Here is a 15,007-nt window from a genome sequence, read left to right as displayed (position 1 = left end):
GGGATATAAATCTTATGAAAAAGAAATCTGTAACTTCATGTTAAAGTAAGTTTTATTAACATCAATACCCCTTGCGTATTTCACATATCTTTAAAATATCTATAAATATACAAAATTCTAATAGAAAACAACAATAATATACTTCTTTGGTAACGTACCTTTTGAATGAATTTTTCAACGCTCTGTACAACATGCTTGTAGAACTAGAGAGAGAGAGAGAGAGAGAGAGAGAGATTTTAACAGCAGAATATCATTACATAGAGTTCACTTCTAATTTTGGCAACTTCTCTGTAAATTCACTGGTTCAGCTGAGTATGGGTAGAGAACTCTCACAGGATTCAGGAGATTGTTTTTCTGCACCCACTTCTCCCATCCAGCCAATAGAACAGGCTGCTTGAAGGAAGTGCTTTAAAAAGGGGCTGGACATGGATCTCATACCCTACTTAGTTCTCCCTCTATTAGAATTACTGCAAATCTCTCTTGTACCTAAAGTGGATTGGAAGGGGGGGGGGAGGAAGAAGAGTAAGTTTTCATACCCTGCTTTTCGCCTTCCTCTTTTCACAACAGGCACCTTGTGAGTAAGTGAGGCTGCACAATTATAAATATTTTTACCTGTTTAGCACTGACCACCTAACAGTTAAGTGATGTGGCAGAGCACGTACTGACAGAGAGAGAAATATTCTCTTTTTGGACAGGAATGTCTTGGGTCCTCAAAAAGCATCCTCCCTTCACTTTGCTTTCATGCTAGATGTCTCATATCTATTGCCAAAGCCTCTGACCATTTGGCTCCTCTGGCCAACTAGTGATGTCAGACATAATAAAATCAAATCCACGAAATAAATTAATAAAATCAAAAAGGCATAGGACAGCAGGCAAACTTACGGGGGCATACAAAAGTCAGTAAGCTGTCAAATGCTCCTTTCAGGCCATAATGTTTTAGAATATTACATAATGTTTGCATACAGGCTAACATTTCTTGAGGCACCACAGTGCAGCTGCTCAAAACTGCATAAGTAAGTAGCAGTTTTAACCAAAGAAAAGATGTCCTGAAAACACCATACAGCTTTTTAAGTAAAACCACACACAATGCAAGACTGTTTAGACCAGAGGTGTCAAACTCATTTGTTATGAGGGCCGGATCTGACATAAATGAGACCTTGTCGGGCCGTGCCCTGTGTGTTCCTATTTAAGATTCGGTAGCAGAGATATAGACCTTATAAAGAACATAAACAAACACAATTAAAGGGTTTTTTTAAACTTAAAACATGCTTAAAACTTTAGCGCTCTTTGGTCTTAAAGGTGCTTTCTTTGTATTTCTCCCACGGGATCCAGGGAACTGGGCAAAGGAAGCTCTGGCTCTTTCCTTCCTTCCTCAGGTGACTAGGAGGGGGAAAAGCCTCACCCAATAGAAGGAAGAGAGGCTTGGGTCAGTAGTTGTACTGGGTCACTGAGAGAGTCTGGCAAAGCAAGCTCTGCCTTCCCCCCCTTCTCTCCAAGGGAAGCGCCTCAGCCAACAGAGAATATAAACGTTTTGCTCTGTAGCTCCTGTGCAACTGAGCAAGCCTGGCAAAGCAAGCTGTGATGCAGAAAGGAGAAAGAGAGAGGGAGAAGGAAGCAGATGACAGCCAGTTGCTTAGGGGCCTGATGGGAGCCCTCCAGGGGCCTCATTCGGCCCCCAGGCCGCATGTTTGATACCCCTGGTTTAGACAGTGAAAAAGTAACAGCATCAAATCATCTAAAAGGCACTGCACATTCTCTTGTTTGCCCCCTCCCTCCCTTTGGCAACCTAAGCATTCAGTTAGGTAACAAGGAACAGAGAGGATGACAGGTGCCTATAGCCATGATATAGTGTGTGGTTCCTGAACTGCAGCTGCTCCCTTTGTGCTCTTTTTTATTAACCCTTCCCCCTCCCTTTCTTTAATTCTGCAATAGTTCAGTTTTATTGCACAGGGCCAACAGCCATTACAAACAATAAAAATAATACACAATAGTAATATACTCCTTCCTACTATGACTTTTCGGTTCTCTCACTTCCCAGAAAATCTGGTCCAGATTTACAAATCACATAAAAATATAAGAAGAGGAACAGGTTGCTTGCCTGTAACGTATGATCTTTGAGTGGTCACCTGTACAGTCACACACATGGGTTCCACGCCTGTGCAGGACCTGACCTCAAAAAGATAATAGAGCTAGCCTTGATCAATTTTTGGCATCCTTTCCCCTCCTCTCTGGGGAGCAGACACCCCCTGCGCGTGTCTGGAGCTGAGGGGGAAAAGTGTCATCCACTCAGTTCCTTCTAACAGCCACCAGTAAGCCCTATCAACTAAGGTAAGTAAACGAGAGATGCCAGCAGTGGAAAAGGATGGGTGGGCATGTGTGACTGTACAGGTGACCACTCAAAGATCATACGTTACAGGCAAGCAACCTGTTTAATCTTTAGTCACTGTGCAGTCTCACACATGGGTGATTAACAAGTAGCAGCAGGATGGCAGGTGCTGGAAAGAAAAAGCATGTTATTAACATCACATTATATCTACTAAGGTGTACCTAAGAAGTTCAGCAGCGTGTATGTCAACGAAAGATGGCTTACAGCACCAACTGCCCAAAGGATGCATCCTGATGTGCTTTAACATCAAGGGCATAGTGTACTATGAATATTAAGAGGCCCACGTTGCAGCATAGCAGATGTCCTCCATGGAAATGCCACTCAGAAAGACAGAAGATGCAGAGACCGCTCTGGTGGAGTGTTCACTTAGACTTTCAAGTAAGGGTTGATGTGCAAGTTTATAACACAGCGATATTGTTGAGGTAAGCCACTTTGCAAAATGTTAGGTAGATTACATGAGTTTCCATTTAGCAACAAATAAGTTAGGATCCTTGTGAAAGGGTTTTGTCCGTGCCAAGTGGTAAGACAGAGCCCTACGCACCAGTATGCAAGTGTATGCAATGTCCTTTGCCCATCATTAGATAGATTCTGAAAGAAAGCAGGCAGTACAATTGGTTGTGAAAGGTGAAATAACAATATAACCTTGGGCAAAAATGATGGATCCAGATGCAGAACTACTTTTCCTTTGTAAAAAATCATATAAGGGAGATCACACCTGAGTGCACAGATGTCACTGGTCCATTTAGCGGGTGTGATGGCTACTAGGAAAGCTGCCTTCCATGATAAGAGATGCAATGAGGTAAAAGCCCAAAGTTCAAAAGGTTTTCCCATGAGCTGGGACAACACCAGAGAGAGACTCCAGGCTGGAACAATTGGTTTAACTGGAGGAAAGAGACGCTGAATTCCTTTAAGGAAAGTTTTAGAGAAATTGTGAGGAAATAGGGTACAACCCTCGAATTGCTGCCAAGCGAACCTTTAATGATGGAACACTCAGGTCAGCAAGAGAGAACAGGTAATGCATAACTTCAGCAAGTATAGCTGTGTGAGGATCAAGGTTGCAGCTTGAAGCGAAGGCTGTAAACCACTGCCATTTAGAAGTATGGGTTCTACATGCAGATGGGGGGGTTTTGCATTCAACAGTACATGTTCCACCTCAGGAAGAAAAATCATAGGGAGATCTTCCATGCAGTCAGTCTGAACAGATCTGGATTGCAGTGGTAGACTGCCCCCATTTTGTTGAGACAGTAAGTCTGGTGCCCGAGAGAAATGATGATAGGTCCCGTGAGAGTTGGAGTAGGAGTGGGAGCCAAGGCTGCCTTTTCCCTCCTCTCTAGGAAGCAGACACCCTCTACGCGGGTGATCCTGCAGGTAGAGTGATTCTGGACTACCTTCTGAATGGTACAAAGAACCAGAGAAAAAGGAGGAAACATGTACAGAAGATGACCAATCCACTGATACAGGAAGGCATCTCCTGATGAACCTGTGAATGGTGTTCCCCAGCTGTAGAACCAAAGGCACTTAGTGTTCTCTCTGGTTGCAAGGGCATCTATTTTTGGAAAACTAAACTTAATGAAAACTGGAATGAGGTATGTCATATTGATGGACCACTCATGATCCACAGAAAATGCCCTGCAGAGAAAATTGGCTTGTGAATTGTGAATGCCTACAATGTGTACAGCTTTTATGTGAAAGCCGTGGGCTATGCAACAGTGCCAAAGATCTAGTGCAGGGGTAGGGAACCTTGGCTCTCCAGATGTCTTTTGCCTACCACTCCCATCAACCTCAGTCTTTGGCCATGCTGGCTGGGGCTGATGGGAGTTGTAGGCAAAAAAATATCTGGAGAGCCAATGTTCCCTTCCCCTGATCTAGTGCTTGAACACAGAGTCTTTTGGAAACAATTCCACTCTTGTTGATGTAACAGGCCATGGTTGTATTGTGGGAGGCAACCTGAATGGAATGATTTTTGAGAGATGGGACGAAGGACTGTACAACAAAGGTAGTCACGGCCATTAATCCCAGGAGGCATTTTACTGTTCATGTAGATTGATTTGGATTATGCTGAAAATTGGGAAATCAATGCTCAGAGGTATCTGCCCTGACTCAAGGCAGAAATGCCTATTGATCAGTGATAGAAATCTGTGTACTGATAAATTGGAGAGTATGTGAAGAAGTTAAAAAGGATTGTGTTAGATTGGTGCAGAGGCCTAAGAGAGCAAGAATTCGGAGAATCACAGTCACATCTGCCACCTGTTGATGAGAGGTTTGGGCAATGACTAGCCAGTCATCTATGCAGAGTAAAATTAAAATCAAATGCCCACAATGAATCTAAGATATTGGTGATGTTTGGCCTGATTGTTGTGTGGAAATAAGCACTGTGTTGACTGACTGATGCTAACCAAGTCAGTTCTGGAAGAAAAGGAAGGATGGCTCGCAGGGTTACCATTCAAAATTTTCTGTACTGGATGTAACAATTGAGGTGTCTCCTATCTAGAACTGGTCATTTGCCCCCATTCAGTTTCAGGACCAGGAAGTACTGAGAGTTAAAACCTAGACTATGTTAACTATGTGGAAGTTCAAATGGCCCCTTTTGTGAACGAAGTGTTTATATTGTCAATTAGAAAGGGAAATGGGGATGTCGGTACGAAGTGTGGAAATACTGTGAACTCGTGTTGGTCTCTGACCTTAATAAATATTGACTGGCAGTGTAGAATGGGGTTAGAGAATGAAACTCTATGGTATACCCCACCCCAATGATGGTGAGGACCAAGGAGTGTGAAGTTATATGTGTGATGGGAGATGGTAAAGCAACTTTTTGCTCACTTGGGAAGTCCAACAGCTTGCTTTGTTGGTCATGCTTCTTGGAAGGCTGGGTTTTTGCTCTGGCTTGGTAAGACTGTTTAGAGTATACTGATTTCGGTCATCAGAAGATCTAGGTAATCGTCGTTGCTTGCCATATAAGGGACACCATTCGTGGGGTTTGGAAGAACACTAAGTTGTGTTAGTAGATACACCCAGTCGCTTTGCCCCTTTTCTGCTGTCATCCACTGAAGCCAAAATCCACTGAAGCCAAAATGTACTGGAAGTGTCTCACTCCAATTTTTATCTTGGTATCTGGCTGCAAGGCACTGGAACATAGCCAGGCATGCCTGTGTAATGCAATGGAGATAACAAAGGACTATCAAGAAGTCACAACAGCATACCTTAATGTGGTGATTTGCTGCTTGGACACATTCCCAGTTTCTGATACCAAGAAGGACACTGCTGTGAAGCGGAAGGTAATTCCTGAAGATACAGCAAGAACTGTGCAGCCAAATGATGGTTGTAAGTAGAGAAATATGGCAGGTAGCTAAGCATCTTGGCCAGTGATGATGTGACAGAATATATCTTTCATGCCAAGGTGCCTATCTTGTCTCATTCTCTGTCAGATGGGAGCAGAGTGACAAGATTGTTTGGTTTTAGCAGCTGAATGGTAATAGAGTTCAGAGGCGGATGTGAAATCTTTTTTAAAAAAAAATTATGGAATTCTGTACAGAGATTTGTATTTTCTAGAAGTTGGTGAGATGGATGATGGGTTGGACCAAGTCTCTTTAAGTGCCTCAAGATGCAATGAAAGTAGGTCAATCTGGGGGACTACATCAGTAACTGCAGCAGTGTCACTGGACAGAGGGATTTGCAAAACCTTAGCCAAACATTTAAGCAGCTCATTTAGAGCCCTCAGAAAGCAATGAGGCTATTGGATGAGCCAAGTCGGGATCAGGATACGTGTTACTGATCTTGTCAGTCTCAAAAGCATCAGTATCAGTGTTAGAATGGCCAGCCAAAGGTGAAGCATCTCTCTTGAGTTGGAATGGAATCAAACCCTGACACATAAATGATTTGGAGTTGGGAGTAAGCAGTGAAGTGGCCAAGTTTGCAGATGACACTAAATTGTTCAGGGTGGTGAGAACCAGAGAGGATTGTGAGGAACTCCAAAGGGATCTGTTGAGGCTGGGTGAGTGGGTGTCAACGTGGCAGATGAGGCTCAATGTGGCCAAGTGCAAAGTAATGCACATTGGGACCAAGAATTACAGCTACAAATACAAATTAATGGGGTGTGAACTAGCAGCGACTGACCAAGAGTGAGATCTTGGGGTAGTGGTAGATAACTCACTGAAAATGTCAAGACAGTGTGTGATTGCAATAAAAAAGGCCAACGCCATGCTGGGAATTATTAGGAAGGGAATTGAAAACAAATCAGCCAGTATCATAATGCCCCTGTATAAATTGATGGTGCAGTCTCATTTGGAATACTGTGTGCAATTTTGGTCACCGCACCACAAAAAGGATATTATAGCATTGGAAAAAGTGCAGAAAAGGTCAACTAGAATGATTAAAGGTTTGGAACACTTTCCTTATGAAGAAAGGTTAAAACGCTTGGGGCTTTTTAGCTTGGAGAAGTGTCGACTGCAGAGTGACATGATAGAGGTTTATAAGATTATGCATGGGATGGAGAAAGTAGAGAAAGAAGTACTTTTTTCCCTTTCTCACAATACAAGAACTTGTGGGCATCTGATGAAACTGCTGAGCAGTCAGGTTAAAACGGATAAAAGGAAGTACTTCTTCACCCAAAGAGTGATTAACATGAGGAATTCACTGCCACAGGAGGTGGTGGCGGCTAGAAGCATAGCCAGCTTCAAGAGGGGGTTAGATAAAAATATGGAGCAGAGGTCCATCAGTGGCTATTAGCCACAGTGTGTGTGTGTGTTTGTGTGTGTGAATGTGTATATATATGGCCACTGTGTGACACAGAGTGTTGGACTGGGTGGACTATTGGCCTGATCCAACATGGCTTCTCTTATGTTCTTACTGTCCCAAAACTGCGTCAGTAGGAACTGTTGATCCCAAACCGAGGAACTGCGTTAACCATGTTGATGTTCATGGTACTGATGAGCAGTTACAACAAGCATACTGGGGAGATCTTGAACAGCATTGATAGTAGTCATGGTACTGATGTGGCGGGAACCTTGGACCTCAAAGATCCACAGGACCAAGGGGATTCATGGTGGGCATAGTACTGACGGTGCTGTGAGCAGATAAATAAGATGGAGGTGTGGAGTACTGCAATGATCAAGTGCAGCTGATTGAGAGCGATGGTGATGCTGATGGCTCTGAGATCAAGAACAGGAAAGTTGGGTTGGAATTCTTTGATTAACAATAGCTGCTGCGGTGGAGTGCCTAATGCTAATTACTGGAGGGTGATTCTGATGGTACCAGATGCACCAGTTGCTGTATCAAAAACTCTGAAGGCACTATAGTTGAAATGAGCAACTGACAGGAGCGACATATCAGAAAGTGTTTGCATCTGCTCTGTAAGAACTGAGGAACCAACCAGGGGGTTCTTGGTACCATCTTCAAACTCAAGCCTGAGTTTGATTTCTTCGATTAGACTTATTTTTCTGGGGAGAACACCCCTTTGATGGAATCCTCAGATCTTCGCTTCTTAGATGTGAGGAAGCAGATCCAACACTGCTGAATCTCCCCTCAGTTGCAAGGGAGGCGGCAAGGTCAGGGAGTTTGAGGACTGAGACATAATCAGTCTTAGTAAAAGCTCCAACAAATGACTCCAGAGTCGGGTGCCTTGATTTTTGTGTGCCTGTTTTGTTAGGCAAGCGCAGTGGAAACAGGAATCAACACAATGATTTCCCCCTAAACAAAGGAGACACAGGTCATATCCATCTTTTGACAGACGTTTAGATTTACAATGGCAACAGTGCTTGAAAAACGTTGCCCCTTCCCTAGACCTCCTCAGGGAAAAAATGGGTGCAAAATAAGTAAAAGGGATTTTTTTTAAGTACAAAGAAATAGACTGGAAAACAAAACTGAAAGAACTTCAGAAGGCTGAAACAGCTCTGAGCGAAAGAAGTCACAACAAGGTGCAGGTAAGGAGGTGGTCAAAGAAGAACTGAGTGGATGGTATTCCCCCCCCCCCTCAGCTCCAGACATTCACAGAAGGTGTTTGCTCCCCAGAGAAGATGTCTTAATTAGCATCATTAGGGAATTGGGGTTGCTGGTTAAGCAAACAGGGACTGTTCTTTCACAGTCCGCCAGTAGGGAGAATGATCAGGTAGCAGGTCCCAGGGTACTCCTGGCTATGAGCACCACCCAACTGGTAGAAGTATAGATGGTGCCCCTAGCTCTTCCCCCCATACCATCAATCAGCAGTGCAACAGGTCAGTGATTTAAAGAGGATGTTTTCCAGACCTTTAAATTCCTAACTGGTGTGCACCTTATGACAACATGTGAGCAAGGTATCCTGGCAGTAGGATCCTGGATATGGGCACTGTCTATGAGCCAGCTTGGAATTAATAACTTTTAAAAGGTATCAAACAGGACACACATTTTTCTCCACTCCACCCCCAAATTCCTCTCTGCCACAGAGGGAGGAACCCAAACTAGCAGTGAATCTGTAAAGCTATCCAAGTTCATACATGCTTAAGTTCACAATGTTGGAACAAATCCCAAAATAGTTATGGGGGCATGCTTCTCTTCTGAAGAGTTAACTACATAGCTTATATTCACCCTATACTGTACCAGAGTAAAGTCAATTACTACTCAGCAACTGACACATGTGCTCAAGATGTGCCTTGTACCATCACAATTTTTATTTGCCACAGGTAGCTAGTCAAGTAGGCAATTACAAATTTTATGCATAACATCATTATTTATATGAAGCTAGCTGTAGTCATGTCCCATCATGCTGTTCATCAATTTAAGATACCACATAACTACCAAAACCCCTAAGGATTTAACTTCAGTTAGAAACAGAGTGTGTAGTAAGGCTGGAAGGCAACAAACCTCAACTATGTCACTTATTAATTAGTTGATAAGAACAGACCTTTGTCATAAAGTCAGGAAACTTCCTGTTCCAGATGTTTAGCTTCAGCATCTCCTCGGTAAAGACACTGTTAACATGAACCCCACATCCCCAAGCATCAAAAATACAGGGTTTAGTTTCCTTTAGATAAGACTTTTAGTGATAAAACATCCTAGACTATTAGCGAGCCATCAGCCAAAAAAAGAATAATCTATCAGCAGCCTTTGCAATATATTGTAAAAAAACTTAAGTCAAATTCCCAAACAACTGTGTCTAGAAAATCTACTTCTTAATCAGTGCTCAGTGCATATTGAACATCATCCAATACCATGCACGGAACTACACTATAGCCAAAATGGCCAAGATATTTTACCAATTACAGCCAGTGAAATTTAACTAAAGAACCAAAGTACACAAACAGAACACCTGGGCTGCTTGTGTGACTTACAAAACTTCACATTTTAAAGCAACTTTGCTGTGCTCAGAAATAAAAATACGTTTGTCATCATCAGAACACCAAATTATTATATGCATATATTTTAGCAGTTTTATGCATTGTTATCAGTGTAGAGTACCTTTATAGCCTTGATTGCTGCCTTGGTAATTTGTGTCATTTTAGCTTTCGAAATTGGAGGTTTGTAGTCATTCAGCGAGTACAACTGAAAGAAAAAACAGGCGTTTGTAAACAAAGATGGAAATAAATTTTGCCTGTAAGTTTTATAAAGTTTGGAACTTGTCTACATTTTTTCACATTTAAAAGGGATTTGTCTCCTTAATGCTTGGAGAGGATAAGAGATAATCAATACTACATTCCTGGACTGAAAGAGCAGCATCATACAAATCAAGGAAAACCATTTGGCTTTTAAGTGCCAAGACAAACACCTGAAATGAAAGCCGTGTTTGGACTAGGGATGGGCATGAACCTCATTTCGTGATGAACATCAATGGTTCGTGGTTCACAAACTGGAGGTTCATGCCCATCCCTATCCATGACCCTCCCTGTAGTTCTGGAGGCTTGTGGGGTTTGCGTTGAGAAGCAGGAGAGGGGAGCAAGAGGGACTGCTGAAAAAGTTTGCAACCATTTCGAATTAAAGACTGATGAAATTGGAAGCAGTGGATTTGACTGAAGGTTTACACAGCCATCTTTGGATTTAATAAAAAGGAAAAACAACAGAAATGCAATGAAAGGTCATGTAATCAGAGACAGTTTACTTAAAAATTAGCCTGCCAATCTCACCTATAATGTCATCAACAAATGTTTATTATGACAAAATTAAAAAAGAATGTGTTGGAAGTTCAACAAAACTGACAGCACTTTTTGCCATATGTAGTGGTCCTATAAAAGATCAGCAAATTTGGGGGGGGGGGGGGAGGACTGGAAGATGGCGCAGTGAACGGAGCGGATTCCCATAGCTAGTGGAGACGCTCTGAGTTTGCAGGTCTTAGAGGGGGCCCGCATTTGGGGGTGCCCCTTAAAGGAGTGTCGGAAGACACCCCAAAGCCAGGAGAGCGAGTGGAGACACGGGGAGAGCGGCGGAAGCCTCTTTCTCCGAGCTCTGCTTATCTCTGGGCCGCGGCTGCAAGTGCTTATAGCACCAACTGGGCTGCCGGATTAAGGGACGTAAGAAGATTTAAGCGACTATCTATCACTCAAAAAGCTACCCATATTCAGAAGAGTGGCGGAGAAAAAACAAAAACAAAGGAAACACTTACTGGTGATCGACGGAGAAGTTGGCGTGGAGGAGCGGCAGATGGGGAGAGCGGAGAGAATGGCGGAGAGGAAGGAGACGAGGTGCATGGTGGTGTGGAGTTTATTGGGCGAGACTGAGTGACGGAGAATAAAACGGAAGGCTTGGATGTGCTAAAGAGACGGTCGAGAGGTGGTGAGAGACAGAGATAAAAGAAAGAGGGGACAGGAAAGTCGTTGAAGGATTGAATGGAAGTCGTTGAAGGACTGAATGGAAGTGATTGGGGGCTGAGGGAAGAAGAAGTGGAAGGAGGGGGGGGAGTTATCCATTGACTGAGTTTGAATGGACAAAATCTAAACTTTTAATAAAGCGTGAGAAGAGAGAAGGGAGAAGGAGAGGGAGAAGAAGAAGAAGAGTGAAGAAAGGGGCAAAGAAGGGGAAAGTGCAAGACTGTGACGTCAAAAGAGGAAAGCAAGGACTGAGTCTGAAGAGGAGGAGGAGACAGTTTTTAGCAGCAGTTTCTCTGCTGCAGCTGTCTGCTTCTTGAAGAGGGGTTTGGAAATACTACAGGAAGAAATTTTGTTCTTGAGACGTGGTTTGGACCTTAAGACATAAGACGTTTAATAAATGAGTTCAACACTCTGGACTTAGATGAGCTATTTTCAAGAGAAAATGGAGGAGGCTCTGGTTGTATAATACTTGCTTGAGCTTGCTGGGAAGAAGAAGGAGGGGTCAGGTGAAGTAAGAACTGGAGTCTTAAAGGGGCGAATTATATTTGGTTACAACTATTTAAAGGTACTGGTGTATTATGTAAATTGGAAATTTATCTTAAAGTCAATTGGATGTGGAGATGGATTTGTGAAAGTAATAAAGACTATATATACTACCCAAAAAGCAAGGATTAATATTAATGGATCCGTTTTGAAACAGATAAGATTAGAACGAGGCAAGGCTGTCTGCTTTCTCCTTTGCTCTTCGTATTATCATTAGAACCTTTCTTAAATGTGATAAGAGAAGATCAGGAGATCACGGGAGTTAAAGTGAAAAAAGAACTTTATAAAACACAAGCGTTCGCAGATGATGTTTTGCTTACCCTTGAAGATCCTAACAATTCGATTGAAAATTTTAAAAGAAGATTAGAACAATACAGGGAAGTGGCGGGGTTTAAAGTAAATTATCAGAAAACTAAATTTATTACTAAAAATATGACAAAAGATCAGATTGCGGAATTGGCAACAAAATCAGGATTTCCCTACGAGAAGACAGTTAGATATCTTGGCATTCACCTAACTGCGGATTTGAAAACTTTATTAAGAGATAACTAGGAAAAAATATTAAAAGATATAAGAGCTGATTTAGAAAGGTGGTGCGATATGCAAATCTCGTTATTAGGAAGAGTCGCCTCGGTAAAAATGAACATCCTACCTAGGGTATTATTTCTGTTTCAAATGATTCCAATCTCAATTCCCCAGAGCTTTTTCCAACAACTTAACAAATTAGTGACAAAATTCATTTGGCAGAATAAAAAACCAAGGATCAAATTAAAGGTTATGCAAGATTCTAAGCTAAGAGGAGGATTTGCGCTTCCGAACTGGCAGATGTATTACAAAGCGTGTGCCTTGACTTGGGTGAGAGATTGGCTACTATTAAAAAATAAAAAAGTGTTAATTTTGGAAGGGGCAGACTTGACAAGAGGATGGCACTCTTACTTTTGGTATAGCCCTCCAGCAAAGGATAGCAAATTTCTCAGACATGAAATAAGAAGAGCGCTTTTTAAAGCTTGGTGGGAAATAAAAATGTTGATATATAGATATACACCTAAATGGCTTTTGCCGGTGGAAGCGGCTTTACACCCAAATCTTTACTTTTGGGAGGAAAGCTATACATATGAATGTTTATTAGACTCGAAAGGAGAATTAAAAATTGAGGAATATTCTAAGTTAGACTGGTGGTTAAAGGTACAAATAAGATCCAGGTATAAATCCGATAAAGAAAAAGGCTTCTCGAACAGGGTAAATGAATTTGATGCAATTTATTTTGAGTCAGATCGGAAATTAGTCTCTAGAATTTATAACTGGTTACTAGAATATAAAATGCAGGATGAAGTGGTAAAAGAAGCCTGGGTGCGATGGATGAAAGATTTCGGATACACTATTGAAATTACCGAATGGGAAAAGATTTGGAAAGAAAATCTGAAATTAACGAAATCTGCTTTATTTAAAGAAAATTTGTACAAATTGATTTATCGCTGGTATTATACCCCAGATAAACTGTCCAGAGCATATCCAGAGGTTTCAAATAAGTGTTGGAAGTGTAACAAAACAAAAGGTTCTCTCTTCCACATATGGTGGCTCTGTGATAGGGCAAAGAAATATTGGATTCAGGTGTCCATATGGATTCAAAAGATATTAAAAAAACAAATCCCCCATCTACCCGAACTTTACTTATTAAATGTCTGTAAAATTGATGTGTCCAAATCGGAAAAAAAAGTTCTGCTCCATATACTAACTATTGCCAGAAGTCTGTACGCCAGATATTGGAAGACCTATAATATTCCAAATAGGAATGAGTTTATAGTTAAATTAATGGAGACTGTAGAAATGGATCTCTAAACCACGAGGTTGAGAGATGGTAATATTACGGAATGTAATGATACTTGGAAATCGGTGTACGAATGGGTGGAACATTTAAGATTTGAATAGATAGAATAAGATATAAGTGTTAGAAAGTTATCTATACGTTCCTTTGTAAATGGTGGTGGGTATGTTGAATCCTCTGAGTATGTATGTTTGGCTATGTTATATGTTGTATGTATAATATAATAAAACAACTTATTTTCCCTGGGAAAATAAATAAATAAATAAATGATCAGCAAATTTTGGAAAGAAATTCATACTGAAAATCAGAAAAATTTGATTGCCATGAAACCTGAGATCATATAATTGGATATCCTACCAGTGAATATAGATAATCGACATGTTTATTATTTAAATACATGTTAACTGCAGTGTGAGTAGTATTCACAACTAAGTAGAAAACCAATGTTTGCCCAAATGTTGAGAACTGGAAAGATAAAATGGAAGAAGAAGAAGATGATGATATTGGATTTATATCCCGCCCTCCACTCCGAAGAGTCTCAGAGCGGCTCACAATCTCCTTTAACTTCCTCCCCCACAACAGACACCCTGTGAGGTGGGTGGGGCTGGAGAGGGCTCTCACAGCAGCTGCCCTTTCAAGGACAACCTCTGCCAGAGCTATGGCTGACCCAAGGCCATGCTAGCCGGTGCAAGTGGAGGAGTGGGGAATCAAAACCGGTTCTCCCAGATAAGAGTCCACACACTTAACCACTACACCAAACTGGCTCTCCACACCAAACTGGCTCTGGAAGATTATGCTGTTATGGCAAAATTCATTAATCATATATCGAATAGTGAATTTGAGAACAATTGGAGAACTTTTTATACCTATTATAGATAAAGCTGTAAGAGGAGATATAATATTTATGAACTTTAAATTGATAAAAGAACCAAAAAATCATATAATTATAGTAAGCATTGCAGTAATTGTTAATAATCAGTTTTCATGCTTAATAGTCATATATCCAATTTTTATACAAATATTAATTTTCATATGGAATACTACCTTCTATCTTTTCTTTATTATTAAACATTGTTATCTTTAAACTATATACAAAATCAAAAGAACTCTATTTTTTCTTTCCCATTTGTTTTCCTTCACAGTCTTCAAGACAGGAAATAATGAAAATATATTATGTGGAAACAGCAGTACGTCTATATAGTTATAGCAATCTATTATGACTTTTCATGTCTTATATTTCTGTATGTTTGCCCTTTAAAATTTGCAAAAAAAAATTTTTTTTGCTATTATTTCCCTTAAACCTTTTTAAAAATTCTGTACCCCCATAAAATATTAAAAATACATTTAAAAAAAAAAAAAGAAAATCCAGGAAGACAGTAGCCCTCCAGAGAACAACAGGTACTGGTGGAGAGTGAGCTGGGAGAGTGACACACAAACACACGAACTCTGGAAGGCAATGGAGGTAGGAAGGTGGTTAGGATG

At 41.2% G+C, this 15,007-nt stretch overlaps 1 protein-coding gene across 4 annotated transcripts in view; it reads right to left on the bottom strand.

Moving 5' to 3' along the window:
* Nucleotides 1-15,007, bottom strand: part of SCAF8 (SR-related CTD associated factor 8) — a 145,956-nt gene that overhangs the window by 110,486 nt on the left and 20,463 nt on the right. For all 4 annotated transcript variants that reach the window (XM_060241129.1, XM_060241139.1, XM_060241121.1 and 1 more), the window contains exons 2-3: nt 9,815-9,898; nt 159-203 (exon numbers count right to left, since the gene is read on the bottom strand). In XM_060241129.1, coding sequence (XP_060097112.1) covers nt 159-203; nt 9,815-9,898 — 129 coding nt within the window. The remainder of the gene's footprint in view (nt 1-158; nt 204-9,814; nt 9,899-15,007) is intronic.

Source organism: Heteronotia binoei, chromosome 1, assembly GCF_032191835.1.
Source record: "Heteronotia binoei isolate CCM8104 ecotype False Entrance Well chromosome 1, APGP_CSIRO_Hbin_v1, whole genome shotgun sequence".
Lineage (NCBI taxonomy): Eukaryota > Metazoa > Chordata > Lepidosauria > Squamata > Gekkonidae > Heteronotia > Heteronotia binoei.
The sequence above is the reverse complement of the archived record's forward strand: the minus strand, read 5'-3'. Positions and strand labels throughout refer to the sequence as shown.